We start from the raw sequence: 25296 nt of genomic DNA, 5'->3' as shown, positions 1-25296 counted from the left end.
TGGGTTGCAATAGTCTTCTGTTTACTTTTATATTATTATGGATATTTAATATATATGAAAATAGAGAGTAGTCTAATGAACTACGTACCCATCACCCATCTTCAGCAGCTATCAGTCATAACCAATCTTATTTCATCTTTACCCCACCCACCCACCTACTCTGAAGATTATTTTGAAGCAAATCTCAGAAAGATATAATTTCATTCATAATTTTATCTCTAAAAAATAAAAAATGTTTTATAAGCATAACACCACTACCACTGTCTCACGTATACAATAATTAATGATATTAAGTATCCAGTTGGTATTCAAATGTCCCTCCACTATCATAAGTATTTCTAAACATCCAGTGTCTTTGAATTAAGTTTCAATAGAGGACACATACTGTGTTGATGACTAGTTCAGAGCATATACGGCGTCCTTCAGGATAGCATACATCATCACAGGTGGTGTACTGCAACTGATGTCATAACTGAGTCTTCCAACAGATCATGCGTCTGTCGGCTATGGGCTACCTAAGAGTAGTGAACCCCATGGGCGTCTACCTGTCACATTCTTTTGCTGTAGAAGTGAGGTTCTTAATCAGAAGCCATACTGTGTGGGACACTATAGAGGTATGGGAGGCAACAATTCTAAATGATAGTGCTTATAAAATGATCAGAGAAGCAAATCCAAAACCAAAGTAGGTATCTCTTCCAGTAAGGAGAAATCAGTTTCTTCCATGAATCAGTCCAGCGTAGTTGGCTGATCCGTCCAAGCTCTCATACAGAAATAGGAAGTCTCATTTTATGAGCCTTAGTAGGAAGCGGGCCTCCACATCACACTGTGGGCACCTAAAACTAGAGATGCCTACATATTCTTTCTCTAGACAGGACGTGGCGAGTCATCTAGGTTTGTATCGTTCTTCCTAAAACTACAGCTTGTTAATATGGTATCCATTTTGAAACTCAAGTAAATCAGTTATCTCTAAATTTTGATTGCTGTTTTGTAGAAGCCACCCTGATGTTCACAAATACAGTGTGGAGACCGTACAGTGGTATCCTCATGACACTGGCATGTTCACATCAAGTTCATTTGATAAGACTCTGAAAGTATGGGATACAAATACATTACAAGTAAGTATGTTAAAGCTTTTCTGAGTTGTTCTGTGCAATGAAGGAGAATTTAGTCCTAAACAGTGTGATTATTTGCTAAGATGTCATATATGTTAGATATGAAAGCAATATAGTGATTGAGGAGAGCAATACTGCTCGAGTTCCTATCTCGCCTCTGCTGCTGACTGCTGCTGGTTAGTTGCTGAGTCATGTCCAACTCTTTGCAACCCCATGGACTGTAGCCCACCAGGCTCCCAACCAGGGATTGAAGCTGAATCTCCTGCTTGGCAGCCAAATTGTTTATTACTGAGCCACCTGGGAAGCCCTTGCTGCTAACTAGCTATGTGATATTGATTGGTCAAGTATCTGAACTTCTCTGTGTTCATCTGTAAAGGGAGTAATGATCGTACCCTATAGAATGGCTATGAGGATTAAATAGGTTGATATGTGTAAAGTACCTGGAAATGGCACCTAGCATATAGTAAGAACTCAAACACCATTAGCTGTTATATACTTTATTACTCAAAAACTTCTATGGCATAATGGTGTAGGGAGGAATATTGGATTTATCTCCTATTGACCTAAAAAAATAAGGAAAAAGAAAGTTATTAATATTATAGCTGAGTAAGGTAGACAGTGCATGCTTGCATGCTAAGTTGCTTCAGTCATGTTGACTCTGTGCGATCCTATGGACTATAGCCCTCCAGGCTCCTCTGTCCATGGGATTCTCCAGGCAGGAATCCTGGAGCAGGTTGCCATGTCCTCCTCCAGAGGATCTTATCTCATGTCTTCTGCATTGGCAAGCAGGTTCTTTACCAATAGCGCCACCTGGGAAGATAGAGTAGATAATAGCTTTTATGCTTTTTGATCAAATTTTATTTTTCTTTCACAGCTAATTTTTTTCCTGAGTTCTAGTTCCACATGTCTCTACTTGTATACAGAACCTCTCTTACTTAAATGTAGTGTCATCATCTCAAACTAAACATATTCTAAATTGAAGTGAACGTGATGGCTCCTCATATCCATTTAGTCCTCAAATCTTAGCTGGTCTTCCTTCAGACTCTCACATTTCTCTTTTCTATTTCCCTCACCATCACTGTCCATCTGGACTACTACTATAAACTCCTAAATGATTTCTTTTTATTATTTTTCTTCTCACAGTTCCACAGTAAGTTCTACCCCAGAATTAATTAGAATAAAGCAGTTTCATCCTGTCTGAACCCAAACCACCTTTGGTGAGTGATTCCATTGTCTAAATTCAGCCTGGCATTCTAAGTTCTCTGTAGCCTCACTTCCTACTTTCCCAATCTTAGCTTCTACCTCTTTTCAACATAGATAATGTACTGCCACTAAATTGATCTCCTTTTGCCTTCTGAACACATCTTATATGTTGTATTCCCTACCTCAAGTTTCCTTCCCTATGAAACTTCTCCCTTCCCTTGTTCATGTTAAAACTGGAAGTTTATACTCTTTGGCTGACATCTTTCTATTTCTCCCACCATTCACCAGCTCCAATAATCACCATTTTGTTCACTGTTTCTATCAGTTTGGCATTTTAAAATTCTGCTTGTGAGTGATATACAGTATTTATTCCTCTCTGTTTGACTTACTTCACTTAGTATTTAATGCCCTTAATGTCTGTCTATATTGTCACAAATGGCAGACGTTCATTCTTTCCCATGGCTGAATAATATTCCATCATATATGTGTGGGTGGGTGTGTGTATGTACATATCAGGTCTTCTTTATCCCTTCCTGTGTTGATGGGCACTTAGGTTGTTTCCATGATTTGGCTATTATAAACAGTGCTGTTAAAAACATGAGGATGCAGCTATCTCTTTTGAGACAGTGATTTCATTTCCTTTGGATATATACCCACAAGTGGGATTACTGGATCATATGGTTCTAATTTTGAGGAACCTTCATATTGTTTTCTATAATGGCTACACTAATTTACATTCCCTCTAATAATCAGAGGTTTCCTTTTCTACATATCCTTGTCAACACTTGTTATCTCTTTTTGATAATAGGTATTATAACAGATGTGAGGTGATATCTCATTGTGGTTTTGATTTGCATTTTCCTGATGATTCATGAAGAGACGTGGTTTCTTTCTCTCTGGGGGTTAGGAAGATCCCCCGGAGAAGAAGGTGGCAACCCACTCCAGTGTTCTTGCCTAGAAAATCCCATGGACAGAGGAGCCTAGCGGACTATAGTCCACGGGATCACCAAGAGTCAGACACAACTGCAGTGACTGAGCATGCATGCAGTCTGCCCTATTATAAGGTTTTCTTCACCTTCATGAGGCAGAGGTCAGCTAACTGCAGCCAATAGGCCAAGTCTAGGCTCTCGGCCAAGGCTTCTCATGGACTCTTTTTTGTAAACAAAGTGTTATTGTAACACAGACATGCTCATTTGTTGTCTATGGCCACTTTTGACACTGCAGTGACAGAAATGAGTAGTTGGTCTTCAAAGCCTAAAATATTTACAATCTGACTCTTTACTAAAAAAGTTTGTTGACCTCTGGTGCAGTTAAACCTGAATAAGGTGCACAGAAGGCAGACATTTGGAGTCATCCAGGGTTGAGGCCTTGACAGGTGAGATGATGATGGCCAAAGGAGTTGAAGATCCTGGAGCTGAAGCATTCAACCTTGGAATCCAAGCTGAAGGAGGAAAAGTGAAGACAGGAGGAACTGATAGGGCCTCTGGGCTTTGCTTAGGTGTCTTAGAGGTGGTTGGGGGAGCTGAAATAAAATTCTGGTCATATGTAACTGAAATATGTGATTTCAAAGGAGGAGCAGTTTTTGGTGGTGAGAGTGTCCCGGGTGTGGTAGGTGCGATTATATGGAACTGAGGGGCAGAATACTGACTAGATTGTTTCTGTAGGTGCTGAAGTTCTCCAGAATGGAGCAGAAAGGAAGATGGTGAACCAGGAGGTTATCTTGTCTTAATCTCTGGAATTTATTAGAGAAAAAGAAATTGCTAACAATTTAAAAATTACTAACAGTGTGACAATAGGTAAATAGAAAATTTGATGCCTTTGTGATAACACTTATTTTAAATGTCTTTTGATTATCAGATTGCTGATGTATTTAATTTTGAAGAAACAGTTTATAGTCATCATATGTCTCCGGTTGCCACCAAGCACTGTTTGGTAGCAGGTTTGTATTTGTGTTCTTTTGTTTTTTTAACATACTGAAAACTTTTTCCCTTTTAATATCTAGTTAGTTTTGATATAAACATTTTAACCCAGATGAAGATCACAATTCTTTAAAAAAAAAAAACTTAAATATATATTTACTATTTATATTCATTCCGTTTAACTGATAGTGTACAAGTCAGGCACCATGCTAGATTTCAGAGTGGCTAGGATTTGAAAACTAAGAAAGCACATTTCTGGGACTTCCTGGTGGCTCAGTGGTATAGAATCTGCCTGCCAGCACAGGAGGCATGGGTTCAATCCCTAGTCCAGGAGGATCCCACATGCCACAGAGCAACTAAGCACACGTGCCACAACTGTTGAGCCTGTGCTCTAGAGCCCGGGAACTGAAGCTGCTGAGCTCCCACACTGAAGCCTGTGCACTAGACCCAGTGCTCTGCAACAAGAGAAGCCACTGCAAGAAAAGCTTGCACACTGCATCTAGAGAGTAGAGGAAAAGGCCACACAGCATCAAAGACCCAGCACAGCCGAAAAGTAAATACATTAAGTACAAATAAAATTAAGAAAACCAGTATCATTTGTGGGGTGTTTTTAAGAAAGAAAGCAAGCACATTTCTGTTCCCTTAAGAATTACTTTTTTTTCCCCTGGTAGCTCAGCTGATAAAGAACCCACCTGCAATGCGGGAGACCTGGGTTTGGAAGATTCCCTGGAGAAGGGAAAGGCTACCCACTCCAGTATTCTTTCCTGGAGAATTCCATGGACTGTATAGTCTGTGGGGTTGCAAAGAGTTGGACACGACTGAGCGATTTTCACTTTAAAGAACTTTTTAAACCACCAAAGTTCAAAGTTTCTAAGTGAGTGCTAAGTGAAGTCGTTCGTTCAGTCATGTCCAGCTCTTTGCGACCCCATGGACTGTAGCCTACCAGGCTCCCTCCATGGGATTCTCCAGGCAAGAGTACTGGAGTGGGTTGCCATTTCCTTTTCCAGGGGATCTTCCTGACCCAGGGATTGAACCCGGGTCTCCCGCATTCCAGGCAGTCACTTTAACCTCTGAGCCACCTATGTAAACAAAATTTGGCAGCCTTCCATTCAACACAGTAAAACAAAGAAATGATTTCCTTCTCTCTGAGAATGTGTGATTCAAATTAAACATCTATTTCTATGAAAGCACATAAAACAAAAATTTTCATGTATGAAGATGAAAAAATATTTTTCTGGTATCAGGCATCAGGTCCCTGTGATATTACTTCTGTGGCACTGCATAAATCTCCTCACCTCTGGACATCAGTCAGCTGCTTCATCTGTAGAGTTTGGGCACTAACTTGTCTTTGAGGCTCACTCAGTCTGTGTCCAGAGTTTCTGTGAATCTGTTACTAGTGATTTAGAAGTATATTATTAACATGGAACAGCTAAGCTCTTAAAATAAAATGATTTAAGTGATAAAATAACGTAGAATTATACACACATTGTACCAGTACACATTTCCTGGTTTTGATACTGTGCTATAGTTACCTAACATATAACCATTAGGACACCCTGGGTGAAGGGTACATAGGGCCTCTTTGCACTATCTTTGCAGCTTCCTGTGAATCTATAATTATTTCAATGTTAAATATTGAAAAATAATAATAGAGTAATAGAGAATAATACAGTAATCTTAGTACTGACATAGGACTACAACTAAAATAATTGTCTAGTTATAAACATAAAAAACTAAAGTATATTATTAACATACATTTTTATATTTCTACAAGTGAAAATGTCGTGATTCATAGTGGTAGTTTCTTATTTCCTTTTGGTGATCATTTGTAATTAAATTATCTTAAACCATTTCTGTTTTTGTTTTTACAGTTGGTACTAGAGGACCCAAAGTACAACTTTGTGACTTGAAGTCTGGATCCTGTTCCCACATTCTACAGGGTATTTTATTTGAAACAACAACTACTTTGAGTAAACCATTCAATAAAATGAAACATTACTAACAATGCAGTCTTTGTAAATGACATGACTGATGTATTTTGTGCTAGTTGTTAGAAGTCAACAGGGAAATAAAGATCCTTCTGTGCATTATTCTTATAAAACTAAACTATTAAGGAGACATTTATATGAACAATGGCTGCAGGGGAAGGTTAAAGGATACAGAAAGTCAAACCCAAAACTTTGTGTTATTTCTACATTGAAAAAAATGAACTACTTATGAAACTTACATCGGTACAGCTGTCTCTGTGAACATTATTTAATATTGTTCTGGCTGAGTAGATGTTCTTAATATTTAGGTACTTCTTTTCTCAATAAAAATATTTTAGAAAAAATATTGAAATAAAATTTGGTAAAGGTTTACCAGCTTAAATTATTTTTGCTACTTTTTTTATCAGTATTAGATTGTCTAATTCTAAACAGTGAAAAAAATAGGATGTAATTCAGAAATTCTGTCTGTATTCATCTCTGAGAAACGCATAGTAAGTATATTAGGAAAACTTGATGAGATGGATAACATCTTTTTTATATTATGAATCTCTATGAAATACACTAAGTTGATGAAAATATATAATTTGAATAGTTAGGTAGAAATGACTTAAAATGCTGAATTCACTTGTCCTATGTACTTATCACTTGTGCTGTAGACAAAAATTTTTATATAAATGCTTTTTATAATCATGAATTAAAATAATTTTTTCTGCTACAACTTTCTGAAAAAAGTTGGGAAACATTTTTAGTCTTTAAAATGTTGGTCTTGTATGGCCTGTTGCAGGGATTTTGTTGTAGAGATACATAACTAAGCTTGAGCTCTGTCATTTATTGATGGACTGACCTACTAGGCTAGCAGCTATATTTAAAAAGACAGACTCACTTGCTCTGGCTGTTCTTTCCAAACCAAACCCAAGCCTTTTATAATAAAATATCATATGTAAGGAATGTCCCATAGACTTCACATTAGTATTTAAATATAGATTATTATAAATGTGAAAAAATGATTATATCAGTTTACTTTTAAAATTTAGTCTGTGTTTTCTACATAATCAGGCAAAGTTAGTTAGACTATATCTTTTGATATTTCAAAAGGCATATTTCAAAATGCAAGTCATTATATACAGTTGTTTTGCAGGTCACAGACAAGAAATATTGGCAGTTTCCTGGTCACCACGTTATGAATATATCTTGGCAACTGCAAGGTAAAATGCAAACTATTTGGGTTTGAGATTAATAATTAAGGATAAGCATTTTGAAAAGATTGTTTTATGTTAGGTACATATTAAGCTATTAAGTAAGTCCTGAAAAATAATTGAGTTAAAGATTTTAATTCATATTACCAAAAAAAATCTTTCTGTTCATCATAATCCTAATCCTGACTATCCAACTTGAAGATACTCACTTTTAAAAACAGGTAACAACCGAATCTATGTAGCAAGGCAAAACTCCTAACACTACCTATGAAACACTGTGTTGTGTCATTTTTGCATACAAAAGTGTAGCACTCTGTTAATTTAAAATCAGTAGCATTTTAATTCACTTTCTTTAACCCAAAATTATTTTAAATCTGATTCATCACTTCCATCCACATTCATTGATTCAATTTACTGACAATTAATGATTCCTGTCATGTGGCACGGAGAAGGCAATGGCACCCCACTCCAGTACTCTTGCCTGGAAAATCCCATGGATGGAGGAACCTGGTAGGCTGCAGTCCATGGGGTCTCGAAGAGTCGGACACGAGTGCGCGACTTCACTTTCACTTTTCCCTTTCATGCATTGGAGAAGGAAATGGCAACCCACTCCAGTGTTCTTGCCTGGAGAATGCCAGGGACGGCAGAGCCTGGTGGGCTGCCGTCTATGGGGTCGCACAGAGTTGGACACGACTGAAGCGACTTAGCAGCAGCAGCAGCAGCAGTCACGTGCCAAGCATTGTACCAGGGACACAGAGGTAACATAGGCAGAGTCCCTCCAAGAAGGTGATAGTCTAGTGAGGAAGTATAGTCAGAAAAATCAGTGACTGCAGGACATCCTGAAAACTGCTTTAACAGAGGTACATCTCTGAGAGATTCAGTATGGGAAGAAAGAACAAGAGCACTTAACTTTTGAGGATCATGGGGTTTGGGAGTTTTGTTTGCTGGAAGGAAGAGTCTTGTATATTTGAATGCTGAGGGAAGAGTATTGGTGGAGAGAAATTAGTGAAGATAAGAAATGGAGAGAATAATTGGTATATCAGGACCTTGAATAGACAGGCAAAGATAATATCAAGGGTCCCATTAGAAGGGGGACACTTGATCTGGCACATGAAGGGCACCATGACTACATGGAAGGAGGAAATAGTAAGTGTCAATACAACTAAATATGTGACTTTGGCAGAGTTCAAGAAATGCAAACCCAGTTTCCGGTATTTTAGAACTTGATGTCATCTATTGAAAATACATGGATGCAGTTTTCAGAGAAGGTAGTAAAGGTTTGAAATAGCAGTTTTAATGAATGGAAGCGGGAGCTGATTAGGGGCACACAGGATTGCTGGTCAGTATTGTATGCTCTGTTGAAGGTGTAGCTCACAGCTGTGCTATGACACAGAAATTAAAACAGTGAATGACACAGACTTAACAATTGTCTCAAAATTGTTGAAGTCATGGGTATAAGGAACAAAATAAAATCACTAGAAGGCTTTTAGGAGGGATCAATGACCTGATGAGATAGACACATGAGTGTCAAACAGAAAATTTTGAAACTTGAAGGGATAGGAAGTAGTAATCAAATTTTGATATAGACATTTTAATAAAACTTTTTGTAGCAGAATTATTAGAAAAGCTACTTTTTTAGGTTTATAAAGAAATGTATCTGTATTTTTTTAAAGCTGCCAGCCCTCCTTCTCTGTCACAGTTTAGTCCCCAGAGAAACTTGTGTTAATAGTTTGCAGATTGTGACATTGAAGTTTGTAATGTCTGAAGTAGAATAAAGTCTAGTATGTACCCACAAAGTGAAAGTGAAAGTGTTAGTCCCTCAGTCATGTCTCACTTTGCGATCCCATGGACTGTAGCTAGCCATGGAATCCTCTATCTAACTATGGAATTAAATTCTCCAGGGAAGATTACTGGAGTGGGATGCCATTCCCTTCTCCAGGGGATCTTCCCGACCCAGGGATAGAACCCTGATCTGCACTGCAGGCAGTTTATTTACCGTCTGAGCCACCAAGGAAGCCCCAGTGTAGCCACAAGAGGTTGCTAAAGAGTTGTGAAGGTGAGGAGCTAGGCGTTGGTTGTGTTCCATGCTAGAGTGGATTTACATTGTTCTTTTCTAATTTGGTTTCCTCAAATCAAGAGGGAAATTTAGAGGCTTTCAATTCTCAGAGTACCCTAGGAATTCGAATCAGTTCCGGAATGGACCTGGTAGTCAATGTTAGGAGTCAGATATGTCCAAATCTAATGTTTCAGAAGAGACTTACGTCTTCAGACTCATACCATTGCAGACCTATTCCCCTATTGAAAAGAAAAAAAAAACAAATTGAGAATGGGAAACACTAACTTTTTGTCAGCCATTCCAGTTGGCTAGGTTTTCTTGTGATCTGTGAAAAGAATCAAAATTATAGAAAGAGATAAACCCTGTATATATACATTTTAAAAGATTTTTAAATGAGAAATAGGCTTATAAAATGCAGTGTAATGCTCTTTTTGATTAAAATGGCCTAGATAAACCCAATGGGTTAAAATATTATTAAGGGCTTTGTGAGGATATGATAGCATACTTGAACTGATTTATGTTTTCCTTTGGAGTAGTTTAGAAGCTGAAATTGATTTATGATCATGGTTTTACCTTTTTATTTTCACTTGAAGTAAAATGCAAATAACCCTCTAATTCTAGGAGACATTAAATGTATTTCCTTTGTTTTGGCAAAGATTGATTTGAGTACAGGAAATCAAATAAAAATATATTGTCCTTATTATTCACCTTATTTTCAGTTTTTTTTTTCATATAAAAAGAAAAACCATTCCTACCAAATTTAAGCAAAGTGAAATTAGTTCACTACATGATTCTGTAAACATTTGAAAAACAAACAGTAGAAAGATATGGGGATTTAGCAGCAGGCTTACCAAGAAAAAAAGCTCTTAGCCTGTCTTGTCTTTGGAGAGAAGGATGCTCATGTCATTAAAAACAACAGAAAGAGCAACAGAATCCCTTGTGATTTAAAAAAGGTTACTTTTTCTTCTGTTTTTTTCACTTCTTTGTGCTTTTGTTGACTATTGGATATTTGCTGGAAAGGCAAAAGTATAGCCACCTAAATATACAAATGCATTTGTGCTAATATACTGAGATTGTGTATGCCAGTAATACAAGAAACGTGGGTGAGGAGTAGAGTCCTTATCCTAGCTATATGTCAATGTAACATTTATTTCCTCTCAGTGCTGACAGTAGAGCAAAATTATGGGATGTGAGGAGAGCATCAGGATGTTTGATAACTCTTGATCAGCATAATGGGAAAAAGTCACAAGCAGCTGAATCAGGTAATGAAAACTGCATTAATATACGAATATGACATTGACAATATTTTTATATTGAAAAATTTGAATTGAAACCAGATAATAAATAGATGTTGACAAACTATAGATTTTATATTTTTTTAAAAAGGCATTCACAATCAATTTCTAAATTTACATCAACTAATTATGGTTGTCTTTCTTCAAAATACAAGTATGTCATTCCTTCTGTTCCTGAATTTTTTAATGTATTGGTAGAAACTTTTTTTTTTGCTCACATGAGGCCAACTAATAATGCAAATTCAGTACCATTTAGGAAGTTATAATAAATTAAAGGAATGGTAACATTTTGTGGCAAGTTTGTCACAATAAAATTTGTGGTTGTATGAAATTTGAGTCCACTGCAATCTAGGAGACAAAGTAATTCAATTGCATTTTTACAATAGAGTGTAATTTCTATGTAGATTAAAATTCTGATTTAGAATTAAATTTGGACCAGAAATAAATTCAGATGAACTATTTAAAACCTATGTTTGTTTTAATAATCTTTTAAATTAAGTTAATTAGACTATTGAAGATTATGGTTTCTTAAACCTGTTCATTTTGAAAGTAATATCACTTTTGATTGAGACTGGAACAGTTATCTTTAAGAAGGAAATATTGGTATTATTGATTTTTAATAGTCCATGATGGAGAAGGCAATGGCAATCCACTCCAGTACTCTTGCCTGGAAAATCCCATGGACAGAGAGGAGCCTCGTAGGCTGCAGTCCATGGGGTCGCTAAGAGTCGGACACAACTGAACGACTTCACTTTCACTTTTCACTTTCATGCATTGGAGAAGGAAATGGCAACCCACTCCAGTGTTCTCGCCTGGAGAATCCCAGGGATGGGGGAGCCTGGTGGGCTCTGTGGGGTCGCACAGAGTCGGACACGACTGAAGCGACTTAGTAGTATTCCATGAAGTGATTTTTAGATTGAAAATAGAGTATTAATATATAAGAAGTTTAAAAGGTATTTAATTAAAATTTTTACTGTTTCTGTATTTAATTAAGAGTTGACTCATCTGATGCTGGGAGGGATTGGGGGCAGGAGAAAAAGGGGACGACAGAGAATGAGATGTCTGGATGGCATCACCGACTCAATGGAAGTGAGTTTGAGTGAACTCCGGGAGTTGGTGATGGACACGGAGGCCTGGCGTGCTGCAATTCATGAGGTTGCAAAGAATCGGACACGACTGAGTGACTGAACTGAACTGAATAGCATAGCTTACTTCCTGAAGAAAAATTTTATTTGGCCACATGTTTTCCATTTGGTTTTCCTGTTTTCCTCTATAATTATGGTTCTAATTGTATAGCTTATTATATTCAAATAATCGAAAGGATTCTTTTTTTAAATTGAAATGTAGTTTATTTCAATTTTGTGTTAGTTTCAAGTGTACAGCAAAGTGATTCACTTAAACATATGTATATATTTAAATAATTTTAAATATAATCAACTTACGTATTTTAAGTAGTTCAGATAGTTGTCCTTTACTGTGTTTAAAGGACATTATGTCCTTAATGTGTTTAATATATTTAATAACTATGTCATCAAGCATTACCTGTGTTGAATTTATAAGAAGAGATAATCTGAATTGTGTTTTTCATTGCAGCAAACACTGCTCATAATGGAAAGGTTAACGGCTTATGTTTTACAAGTGATGGTCTTCACCTACTCACTGTTGGCACAGATAATCGAATGAGGCTCTGGAATAGTTCCAATGGAGAAAATACACTGGTAAGACCTTTTTAAGTACTTTGAACCTTTTGGATATACATTAAAGAAATGGATCTGTGACATACACTTGGTGTTTTTCTGTAGATTTAACTTTGTTTCTTGCCTCTGAATCATAGCTTTCATTTTATATTTTCCATTAGTGAAATTCCGCATAATTCTCAACTCCACATAATCCACTCCACCTTACCCCCACTCCACTCTCCTCACTTAGTGGAGAATCACTAAGCAGTGATTAGAGTGATTAGCAGTGGAGAATCACTGCTCTACTGAGCCACTGTGCATAATGGGAATGTGCCATGTCTCAAGTATGTTGAAGAAGAATAAAAGATTGAGAGCAACTGATATAAATTAAAGCTATATAGTTAAATAGTCAAATTTTGTACTGTATCTGACTTGTAAGCAAAATCCAAAATGAATGTTACAATAGCAAAATGTATACCACTTTTAATACTGAAGTAGATGTGTTCTAAAAGTACTGTATTCTTTTTTTTTAATTGAAGTGTAGTTTATTTCAATTTTGTGTTAGTTTCAGGTGTACAGCAAAGTGATTCACTTAAACATATGTATATATCTGTATATATCTATTTTTTCAATTCTTTTCCTTTATAGGTTATTATAAGATATTGTATATAGTACCCTGTGCTATATAGTAAATCCTTGTTGTTTATATATTCTATATATGGTGGTGTGTATCTATTAATCTATTAACAACAGTAATATCTATTAATCCCATACCTGTAATATTTCTGCCCCACCCCACCCCACCTCACCCTCTCTTTGGTAACCATGACTTTGTTTTCTGTGTCTGTGGGTCTGTTTCTGTTTTGTAAATAAGTTTATCTGTATAATTTTTTAGAACCCACATGTAAATGATAGCATATAATATTTATCTTTGACTCACTTCACTTAGTATGATAATCTCTAGGTTCATCCTTGTTGCTGCAAATGGCATTTTTTTTTAATGGCTGAGTAATATTCTAGTGTGTGTGTGGGTGTGTATATATCTCACATGTTCTTTATCCATTCATCTGTCAGTGGACATTTAGTTTGCTTCTGTGTCTTACTATAAATAGTTAAGCTGTGAATATTGGGGTCTGTGTATCTTTCTGAATTAGCATTTTCTTCTTTTCCAGATATATGTCTAGGAGTGGGGTTACTGGATCATATGATAACTCTGTTTTCAGTTTGTTAAGGAACAGCCATACTGTTTTCCACTGTGGCTGCACCAGTGTACATTCTCACCAACAGTGTGGCTCCCCTTTTCTCCACAGCCTTTCCATGAAAATGCTGAATTCCTATGTGGTGATTAATTTTTAGTACTTTTTAAAAATTTTATGTTATGGTCCTTACCAGATGTACCTCTTGTTTTAGTAACTTTCAGAATAGGCTTCCAAAAGTTTTTAATTTGGTGATAATACTAACAGCTAATATTTATCAAGCACTTATATCCTAGTTACTATGCTAATAAAAATTATCTTTTACTGTATAGGCCAGGCTACATATGGTCTTATTTAATGACCACATCAACACTCTAAAGGTTCTTCTTATTATAGTATCTATTTTACACATGAGTAAAATAATACATTAAATTAGGTAACTTGCCTGAGTTTGAATAGCTAGAAAACAACAGTGTAACTCTAGATATTCCACTGTTAGCGTAATGCTGATTATACCCATACCCTTGTGACTCTAGATTCCACTGTCAGCATAATGCTGATTATACCCATACCCATAGTCGCTCAGTCATGTCCGACTCTTTGCAACCCCATGAATCGCAGCATGCCAGGCTTCCCTGTCCATCACCAACTCCTGGAGTTTATCCAAACTCATGTCCATCAAGTCAGTGATGCCATCCAGTCATCTCATCCTCTGTCATCCCCTTCTCCTCCTGCCCCCAATCCCTCCCAGCATCAGGGTCTTTCCCAATGAGTCAACTCTTTGCATCAGGTGGCCAAAGTATTGGAGTTTCAGCTTCAGCATCAGTCCTTCCACTGAACACCCAGGACTGATTTCCTTTAGGATGGACTGGTTGAATCTCCTTGCAGTCCAAGGGACTCTCAAGAGTCTTCTCCAACACCACAGTTCAAAAGCATCAGTTCTCCAGCACTCAGCTTTCTTTATAGTCCAACTCTCACATCCATACATGACCACTGGAAAAACCATAGCCTTGACTAAACAGACCTTTGTTGGCAAAGTAATGTCTCTGCTTTTTAATATGCTGTCTAGGTTGATCATAACTTTCCTTCCAAGGAGTAAGCATCAAAATTTCATGGCTGCAATCACCAACCATCTGCAGTGATTTTGGATTATTATGTACCTAAACAGTCATTGTCGGAGAAGGCAATGGCACCCTACTCCAGTACTCTTGCCTGGAAAATCCCAGGATGGAGGAGCCTGGTGTCCATGGGGTCGCTAAGAGTCGGACACAACTGAGCGACTTCACTTTCACTTTTCACCTTCATGCATTAGAGAAGGAAATGGCAACCTACTCCAGTGTTCTTGCCTGGAGAATCCCAGGGACAGGGGAGCCTGGTGGGCTGCCGTCTGTGGGGTCACACAGAGTCGGACGTGACTGAAGCGACTTAGCAGCAGCAAACAGTCATTGTAAGGGCAGAATGGAAGTAGGTAAAGAGTTGGACCATAACCTGCTGAGTAATAGGCATATCATAAATGATAACCATCTTCATTGTAGGGTGCTACCTGCTGAGTAGTGTCCTTACCATTTTGAGAAAAATGTGTAAATACATGCTTCAGATGTATATATAATTATTTGTAATTTATATACACCTAGTGTTGTGAATCTATATATTTTATTAAAGCTTATTTTCTTATTTTTTTTAGTTAAAAAGAAACAGAAATTCTCACGTTTTCCTCTCACACAATTATGGATCATCTTATAGACTCCTTGAGGTGCCAGCTGCACTCTGCAAGGAGACCATTGCCTTGGAGTACAGAACACATACCCACAGTCAAAATTCACAGAGAGATAGCTTTTGTCACAACAACAAAATTTTAAAATAGCTATTCTGGTATTTACTGTTTTAGTTACTGATGTTATCATTCACCCAGTTACCAATGTCTAGAAACTGGGAGTCTGTCCTTTATTCTTCCCTTCCTAAATCCCACCTTCCTAATTAAGTCAAATTACAGGTCCTGTTAATTATTTCTTCTTTTTTTCATAGTTGTCTTCCCTTCCAGCCTTACTCTGGACCCTCAGGATTGCTCTCTTTAATTACTCTAAGTCCTTCTAACTTTTCCCAAACTCATCTCCCAATGAAAGTCTTTCAGTATTTCGTCAGTACACTTTCAGGTCATTAAAATAATGTTTTTGCCTACTGTCCAAAAGGCCTTCGTAAGCTGGCTCTTCTGACTCACCAGCTTTATATCATCATATCTTGTCACTTCCCCATTTTTTCCCTGCCCTTAGTCCTATTGAGTTACTTAGAGGTCTTAAATATGCCAGGCTTTCTCACCCTTCCATTCTGCTGCATAGACTGCTGCCTTTGCTTTAGAATACTCTCTTCTTCTGTGCTAGCTGCTTCTCAGCTTTCAAAATTCATCTCAGGCACAACTTCTCTTTAACTCCTCTAGTTCAGCTTACATGATTCCACAGTACCTAGTGCTCACTAGTATTACAGTAGATTGTGATCATTTAGTGGAATGAAAGAAAAATAATTTACAACAGTGTAGTACTATACTTTTTGATTACTGTAACCTAGATTAGTTTCTGATTCTGTCGTTTACTAGCCAAGAGACCTTGGTTGAAATACTTAACCTTTCTAAGTGTTTTCTTTTTGTTTAATAATGCTGCCTGTCTCATAGTATTGTTTTGCATATTACATGAAATAATACATGTAAAACATTTAGTACACATTGTCTGTTACTTACAGCAAATGTTAACATTCAGTAAATGTTGAAAAGTGAAAGTGTAATTTTCTCAGTCATGTTCAGCTCTTTAAGAGTAGGAGCCCACCAGGCTCCTCTGTCCGTGGAATTCTCCAGGCAGGATTACTGGAATGTTTTGCTGTTTTCTTCTCCAGTGGTTCTTCCTCACCTGTCATTAATTATGCTGATAGTTGTTTGACAGTGAAATGAGCTGTCTTATGACGGAGTCTGTGCATCACTGTAGGTGTTTACGCAGTGAGAAGATGTATATATTTCTGGGACAATAAAAGGAATTCATAAGATAAGGAATTGTATTTGCCATCATCCTATCCAACATCTGTGAAATTTTCCTCCCCATCAAAATCTTTTCAAAGCCTGTACATAACTACTTGAAGACATCATAACCAAAAGTAGCCTGTTATTCAGTTCAGTTCAGTTCAGTTGCTCAGTTGTGTCCGACTCTTTGCGACCTCATGAGCCGCAGCACATCAGGCCTCCCTGTCCATCACCAACTCCCGGAACCTACCCAAACTCATGTCCATTGAGTCGGTGATTCCATCCAACCATCTCATTCTCTGTCGTCCCCTTATCTTTCTGCCCTCAATCTTTCCCAGCATCAGGGTCTTTTCAGATGAGTCACCTCTTCCCATCAGGTGGCCAAAGTACTGCAGTTTCAGCTTCAGCGTCAGTCCTTCCAATGAATACCCAGGACTGATCTCCTTTAGGATGGACTGGTTGGATCTCCTTGCAGTCCAAGGGACTCTCAAGAGTCTTCTCCAACACCACAGTTCAAAAGCATCAATTCTTCGGTGCTCAGCTTTCTTCACATCCATACATGACCACTGGACAAACCATAGCCTTGACTAGACGGACTTTTGTTGGCAAAGTAATGTCTCTGCTTTTTAATATGCTGTCTAGGTTGGTCATAACTTTCCTTCCAGGGAGTAAGCATCTTTTAATTTCATGGCTGCAATCACCATCTGCAGTGATTTTGGAGCTCCAAAAAATAAAGTCAGCCACTGTTTCCTCTGTTTCCCCGTCTGTTTTCCGTGAAGTAATGGGACCAGATTCCATGATCTTAGTTTTCTGAATGTTGAGCTTTAAGCCAACTTTTTCACTCTCCTCTTTCACTTTCATCAAGAGGCTCTTTAGTTCTTCTTCACTTACTTTCATAATAATATATAGTATGATATTTGTCACACTGCTTTTTATGGTAAATACTTACAGTCATAAAATTGGGAGCTTAGATAATCATCTAGCACAGTGTATGACACTAAGCACTTAGTAAATGGTAGATCTCTCCTTGCCTTAATCTGTTATTAGAACTTCATTCCATAGATATTGAAAAGGTACTGATAGTTTAGAGCCCAAAGGTGATTTGATCACAACAGTGAGTTACCAAGATTAATAGGACAGTAAGTTGCAAAATGGATTGCAGGGGAGCACCTAAAACCACAGACAGAAGTTAGAGACCTAGTTCAGTATTTATACCTCATTGAACACTTTCCAGTTCACATTTGGGACGGAATGTGGTATAATGGAAAGAACATAAGTTTTGTAGGTAGGTATTCTGATCTATGAAAAAGACCATTACAGTCTAGCAGTTCATAATTTTTCTAGGAGGAACAGAAAATTGCTAGTTGAGATTTTTCTTTTTCTGCTAGTTGTGTTTTTTCTCCATCCTCCCACCCTGATGTTATTCTACAAATTGTTGTACATGAAGGATCAAAATACACAAGTGGGGAAATGTTATACTTTTAAATATATAAGAATGAATAAATCTAGGGACTCACTGAATACTTTTGTATCCTAGGTTTTCTCTTATGCATTATTTCTTTTTATTCTTCACAATCTCTGGTAAACAATTTTATTTCCTTTTAATATGTTAGAAGAATGAAACTCAGAAGTTAAGTCATTCATTACTCAAAAGAGTCAGAAAAAAGGTAGGGGAGTGGAGTTGGTTTCAGAAACCCAAATCTACTGATTTTAAGTTTAACGTTTTAACATTTCACTATACTACTCCTTCAGTGGGATTGCTGAATACATGTGCTCATTTCTGTCACATGTAAATCTCAATGGTGTGTAAGCCAAGTGTAGTATCCATAATTACCATTGCATGTCCTTTTGAGCCTCACACATACACATGTGCACAAATACACACGAACACACACACGCACATACACCACTCCCACCCAACCTTTAGAAAAAGAAAAAAGGGAAAATCACTCACTGTTTAAACTCCAGTATTAGCCATAGTAAAGGGAGATTTTGGTGATCTCACTCATAATTCTCAGATCATTAGATACTGGTTTTATACTTACCTTAAGCTGCTTATCTAAATTATCAGCAGAAAGTAAACCTGTCAATATCTTTAGCCCAAAGCTTCTCAGACTTTGATGGACTTAGAGATCATCTGGGGATCTTGTTAAAATGAAGATTGTAGTTCAGTAGGTTGGGATGGGGTCTGGAATTCTGTTTCTAATTGTGCAGGTGATGCTGATGTTGTTGGGCTTGCAACTTTGGTGTACAGGTGCAGAATTATTAGTTTGTTGCAAATATATAATTTTTTATATAAAGCTGCAATTAGAGTATATATACTATTTGTGTTCTTTTATTTCTATTTTCTACATAATTTCAAACTTATAATTTTTAACTGCTGTATAAGCTAGAATTAATATAATACTCTTAGGAATTTACATCTGTTCTCAATTACTCTGCCATTCTAGATAAGGCCACATTGAACTCCTCTGGGCATATTTTTTTGCTGTTTAATTTATTAGCCTAAGATGAATTCCCAGTAGTAGTTACTAGGTCAAGGAGTAAGAATATCTTTGTTGTTTAATGGGTATAGAATTTCAGTTTTGCAAGATAGAAAATGGATGGTAGTGCTGGTTGCCCAGCAGTGTAAATATGCTTTATGTCACTGATGTGTGTCAGTCATGTAGGACTTTTTGTGACCCCAGGGACAGTAGCCCGCCAGGCTCCTCTGTCCATGAGATTATCCTGGCAAGAATACTGCAGTAGGTTGTCCTTTCCTCCTCCAGGGGATCTCTCTGACCCAGGGATCAAACCCACATCTTTTGCATTTCCTACATTGGCAGATGTATTCTTTACCACTAAGCCACCTGGAAAGCCCTAATGTCACTGAACCGTATATTTAAATATGGTTAAGATGGCAAATTTTATGTTATATGTATTTTTTTTTTTATACTATAAATTTTGTTACATGTATATTTATATATAAATTTTATGTTATATGTATTTTATATATGTATAAAAAGAAAGTTATTCTCTCTCCAAAAATGTATTTATATATACATATGTGTCATTATTAAGGTATACTTTATATTTTGTTGCATAATAAACCATTTGGCCTTTTAAAAGGGAAGACCAAATTACAGTGCCATCTACATATTTACTTCACTTGTACTAATATTGAGTGTCTTAATGGTTTATTAAAATTTTTGCTAAACGATCTAAAATAATTTTTCAAGGTTACCTTAATTTGCATTTTTATTTCTATCAAGGTTGAAATGTGAACATTTGTTTTTGTGGGTCATTTTACTATTTGTACTTCCCTTGTATGCAAAATGTACATATATGTCATTGGTCCTTGTTTCTATTAGGACACTAATCATTTTCTTTAGACTTATTGGAGCTGTTTCTATAGTATAATATTTTAAGTAAATAGTTGTCTTTATTGTCTTTTTAATTCATATTTAAGTAACTTTATGCTTTTACATCCTGCAGGTCAACTATGGAAAAGTATATAATGATAGTAGAAAAGGATTGAAATTCACTGTCTCCTCTGGCTGCAGTTCAGAATTTGTTTTTGTACCATATGGTAGCACCATTGCTGTTTATACAATTTACTCTGGAGAACAGATAACTATGCTTAAGGGACACTATAAAAGTGTTGACTGCTGTGTATTTCAGTCTAATTTCCAGGTAAGAATGATACTTAAGGGAATTTAAAATGTTCGAGTAGCTAACTTGCCAAAACCTATGGGTTTTGTTTTTTTAACATCTTAATCTTTCTCTTTAGTCTCACCAATGGAACAGAGTGTTTTCTCCATAGAACTTTTGCATAGATTATCTCATATGCTCCTTTAAGTGATTCTTAAGTGTAGCGAGATTGTTGGGATTTTTCCCTGCATTGTAGATGAGGAAAATGAGGCTTATAAAAATTAAATACCGAAAGAATGAAAATTGTGGGTTATTGCTGCTGCTGCTAAGTGGCTTCGGTCATATCTGACTCTGTGTGACCCCATAGACGGCAGCCCACCAGGCTCCTCTGTCCCTGGGATTCTCCAGGCACGAATACTGGAGTGCCATTTCCTTCTCCAGTGCGTGAAAGTGAAGTTGCTCGGTCGTGTCCAACTCTTCGACCCCATGGACTGTAGCCTACCGGGCTTCTCCGTCCATGAGTTATTGCTTGGAGGGACTTTATCACCTATTCAGTCACTCATTAATAGGCATTACTTAATCTGTGTCTGACACTGTGAAGTAAGATATACAGGGCTAGTTTTCAGCTAGCACACATCTATATGGCAGTATTCATTATTAAAATACTCAAACACATATCCTTTAGTTTGTTACATAGCTTTTGTACTAAGCCCCTTACATGACCTCCAGCTTCACCGTATTTCCTAGAGCCTCCTAGACCTTACTTCAACCTAGTAACTAAGAGGGACCTTTAAAACCCTGCTTCTACTCTATGTCTAGTATCTCTTCTGATTGGCCAGTTTCCTGATGTACTGCTACTGCTGCTAAGTTGCTTCAGTCGTGTCCGACTCTGTACGACCCCATAGACGGCAGCCCACCAGGCTCCCCCGTCCCTGGGATTCTCCAGGCAAGAACACTGGAATGGGTTGCCATTTCCTTCTCCAGTGCATGAAAGTGAAAAGTGAAAGTGAAGTCACTCAGTCGTGTCCGACCCTCAGCAACCCCATGGACTACAGCCTACCAGGCTCCTCCGTCCATGGGATTTTCCAGGCAGGAGTACTGGAGTGGGGTGCCGTTGCCTTCTCCACCTGATGTACTACTTCTTAACTATTTTTAGTGTTGCTTCTGGGAAACTAGTACTAAGGCAACGAGGGGGTGATATAACCTGCCTCAAATCTGCAAGTAGATTGACAGAGGGTGATTATCCATTCAAAGAAATTTATAGAATACAGTACTTTTCTTATTCAGAGTCACTAGAGACAAAGCCAAGATTTTAATTCAAGTATTCTGACTACCAGCTATCGCTTTTCACCGTATCAGAGCTTCCTAGCAGATGTTCCTGCTAGGAAGATTGGACTGAAAGTGAGTGAAGATGGATTAGAACAGATTAAAAGTAAGTAAAGATAATTGATTCCTCTCAGTCCCTGAAATCACTGGACCAGGTCTAGCCAGAAAGCTGAGGCCAGTTGCCTCTTGACAAATATCGTTTCTGCATGTGCTATGTACTAAGAAAGATTTTAATTACTTTATTATATCAGAAAGCTTCCAGCTCTTATCCCATTCCATCTATTATGATTTATGAAAAGGAAGATAATTATAAATCTAATTATAAAAGTAAGAGAGTAGTGCTTTTGCATCCATTTAGCAGCAGAACCCTTTTACCAATTATATATTACACAAAAACTCGCTATTGGAAAATAAAATTGATATTTATAGTAATTCTGCTGTAAATATAAAAATTTGAAGATATATCCAACATCAAAATAAATAATGATAATAGTTGATTATTTTCTATTGACTAGAATAGGGATTCCTGAATCCATTCTGCTACTAGTAATTAACCTAATAACTTGAAAGTCTGATGAGGAATGGATATTACATAGTCTCAAAGTTGCACCCTACAAAATATTAACTACAAAGATAAAATAATTTTACCTTGACTAAGACTGGCAAGCATCAGCTTAGTCAAATTGCCAAAGTGTATGTGATATTCCTGGCAAAGATATAGCACTTTCATTTAATCATGAGAAAACAAGGTTACCTGACCTTAGTTTATCTTAAGTATATAATCTTGTCTTCTCAGGAACTAAATTGCTCTGCAGCACTGGGCATATGAAAATATCTTTGCACCATCCACAGTAACTGTGCATTCTAAATTTTAAACAGTACAGTCTGTAGAATTTTGTTCCATCTAGGAAATTTGATAATGTGTTAGTTCAGTTCAGTCGCTCAGTCGTGTCCGACTCTTCGCAACCCCATGAATCGCAGCACGCCAGGCCTCCCTGTCCATCACCAACTCCCGGAGTTCACTCAGACTCACGTCCATCGAGTCAGTGATGCCATCCAGCCATCTCATCCTCTGTTGTCCCCTTCTCCTGCCCCCAATCCCTCCCAGCATCAGAGTCTTTTCCAATGAGTCAACTCTTCGCATGAGGTGGCCAAAGTACTGGAGTTTTAGCTTTAGCATCATTCCTTCCAAAGAACAACCAGGACCAGTCTCCTTTATAATGGACTGATTGGATCTCCTTGCATAATTTACTTAATTTTCTTTACATCTATATTTCCTATAAGTTACTTCATAATCTTATTTTCTGTTTACCAAGAACCTTTACTTTTATTTTTTTTAGAAAAATACTGATTTTACTATGCCTCAAATCGCTTTTGAGATGAATAAAAATAAAACTAAATAATTTAATACCAGATCAGAAAGAAAGTTGTAGTGTTAGAAATATTTGTGTAGAAATACATTTGTGAGAAAAGTAAACAGTCAGAGTTTTAACTTAACATTTTGCTGATTTTTCTTTTTAGCCCTTATTCTTTGCTTAGTAGCTTTTTAAAAAATTGACCTAGTGTTTTACATCCTGTTTTTTTCTTTTCACTCTGTATTTGGTTTATATCCTACTCCTTTCTCTTTAATGACACTATTTTCCAGTGTCATTAAATATTCTTCAAAAACAAATTTAGTGGCTATATATCATATTAATGCAGCATAGATTTATATATAAATCATAACCCTAGACAATAATATTTGGAAAATTATTGTTTTATTATAAATATAATATTGGTGATAATAACCTTGAATTTCATACGTGTCTTTAGCATGACTTCTTAGAAATGTATACAAAAACTTCTGACACATACAGAGATTTCAGTTTCTAAAAGGATTATATCAATTTATACCCTCTGTATGTGAGAGTATCTATTTCACTGCCCCACAGAAATATTTTCAGTACTAGCCAATATAACATATTTCTGAAGTTTTGTCAGAAGAAGAACGAACGTTGTTAAGCATGTACAGACACCATATCCATAAAGACATTGCCATTGACTGCATCAGTCCCAGCTTATAAAATAAGCTTCTCAACAAGCTTGGCATATGAATCTTAATGCTCTTCATTAGTTAGTTAGGCAGTTTTGAGCTAAATAAAACTTTTTTTCAATTCCTGGCCTATTTTAGTTAGAAACTCTTATGGTTCCTGCAAAGTAGTTACCTGAGGAGGCTTTACAAATAGCTGAGGAAAAAAGAAAAGGAAAAGGCAAGGGAAAAATGAAAAAATACATCCAACAGAATGCAGAGTTCTACAGAATAGCAAAGAGATGGGAAGGCTTTCTTAAATGAACAGTGCAAAAAAATAGAGGAAAACAATAGAATGTGTAAGACTCGAGATCTTTTCAAGAAAATTGAAGATGTCAAGGGAACATTTCATGCAAGGATGGGCATGATAAAGGACAGAAATGGTAAGGACCTAACAGAAGCAGAACAGACTAAGAAGAGGTGGCAAGAATACACAGAAGAACTATACAAAAAAGATGTTAATGACCTGGATAACCACAGTTGTGTGGTCACTCACCTAGGGTTGGACATCTTGGAGTGTGAAGTTGAGTGGGCCTTAGGAAGCATTACTACCAACAAAGTTAGTGGAGGTCATGGAATTAAGCTGAACTATTTAAAATCCTAAAAGATGATGCTGTTAAAGTGCTGCACTCAATGTGTCAGAAAATTTGGAAAACTCAGCAGTGAACACATATCTGGAAAAGTTCAGTTTTCATTCCAATCCTGAAGAAGGGCAATGACAAAGAATGTTCAAAGCACTCATTTCACTTACTAGCAAAGTTATGTTCAAAATCCTTCAAGCTAATGGCTCCAGCAGTACGTGAACCAGGAACTTCCAGATGTACAAGCTGGGTTTAGAAAAGACAGGAACAGAGATCAAATTGCAAACATTCATTGGATCATGGAGAAAGCAAAGGAGTTCCAAAAATACATCTACTTCAGCTTCATTGACTATGCTAAAACCTTTGACTGTGTGGATCACAACAAAATGTAGAGAATTCTTACAGAGATGAGAGTACCAAACCATGTTACCTGTCTCCCGAGAAACTTGTATGCAGGTAAAGAAACAACAGTTAGAACCAGACATGGAACAACTGACTCATTCCAAAGTGGGAAAAAAGTACGACGAGGCTGTATATTGTCACCTTGCTTATTTAACTTATATACAGAGTAGAAGTGAAGTTGCTCAGTCGTGTCCAACTCTTTGCGACCCCATGGACTATAGCCTACAAGGCTTCTCCATCCATGGGGTTTTCCAGGCAAGAGTACTAGAGTGGGTTACCATTTCCTTCTCCCTGGGATCTTCCTGACCCAGGGATCAAATCCAGGTCTCCCGCATTGTGGGCAGACATTTTACGATCTGAGCCACCAGAGAGGCCCATATGCAGAGTACATCATGTGAAATGCCAGGCTGGATGAATCTCAAGCTGGAATCAAGATTGCTGGGAGAAATATCAACAGCCTCAGTTATGCAGATGATACCACTCTAGTGGCAAAAAGTGAAGAACTAAAGAGCCTCTTGATGAGAGTGAAAGAGGAGAGTGAATAAAGCTGGCCTAAAACTCAGCATTCAAAAAAACTAAGATCATGGCATCCACTTCATCGCTTCATGGCAAATAAAAGGGGGAAGAGTGGAAGCAGTATC

General features: G+C 37.1%; 1 protein-coding gene across 3 annotated transcripts in view; it reads left to right on the top strand.

Annotated features, from left to right (window-relative positions):
• The window catches only part of ERCC8 (ERCC excision repair 8, CSA ubiquitin ligase complex subunit), a 50998-nt gene that overhangs the window by 18068 nt on the left and 7634 nt on the right, over positions 1–25296 (top strand). For 2 of the 3 annotated variants that reach the window (XM_005889059.2, XM_070357830.1), the window contains 7 exons: positions 992–1115; positions 4173–4254; positions 6106–6174; positions 7361–7427; positions 10636–10736; positions 12363–12487; positions 20123–20320. In XM_005889059.2, coding sequence (XP_005889121.1) covers positions 992–1115; positions 4173–4254; positions 6106–6174; positions 7361–7427; positions 10636–10736; positions 12363–12487; positions 20123–20320 — 766 coding nt within the window. Of the gene's footprint in view, positions 1–991; positions 1116–2255; positions 2330–4172; positions 4255–6105; positions 6175–7360; positions 7428–10635; positions 10737–12362; positions 12488–20122; positions 20321–25296 lie in introns of those variants that run through there. The other variant, XM_070357831.1, reaches the window with a different exon arrangement.

This window comes from Bos mutus, chromosome 20 (assembly GCF_027580195.1).
Source record: "Bos mutus isolate GX-2022 chromosome 20, NWIPB_WYAK_1.1, whole genome shotgun sequence".
In the NCBI taxonomy this organism is placed as follows: Eukaryota; Metazoa; Chordata; class Mammalia; order Artiodactyla; family Bovidae; genus Bos; species Bos mutus.
The sequence above is the reverse complement of the archived record's forward strand: the minus strand, read 5'-3'. Positions and strand labels throughout refer to the sequence as shown.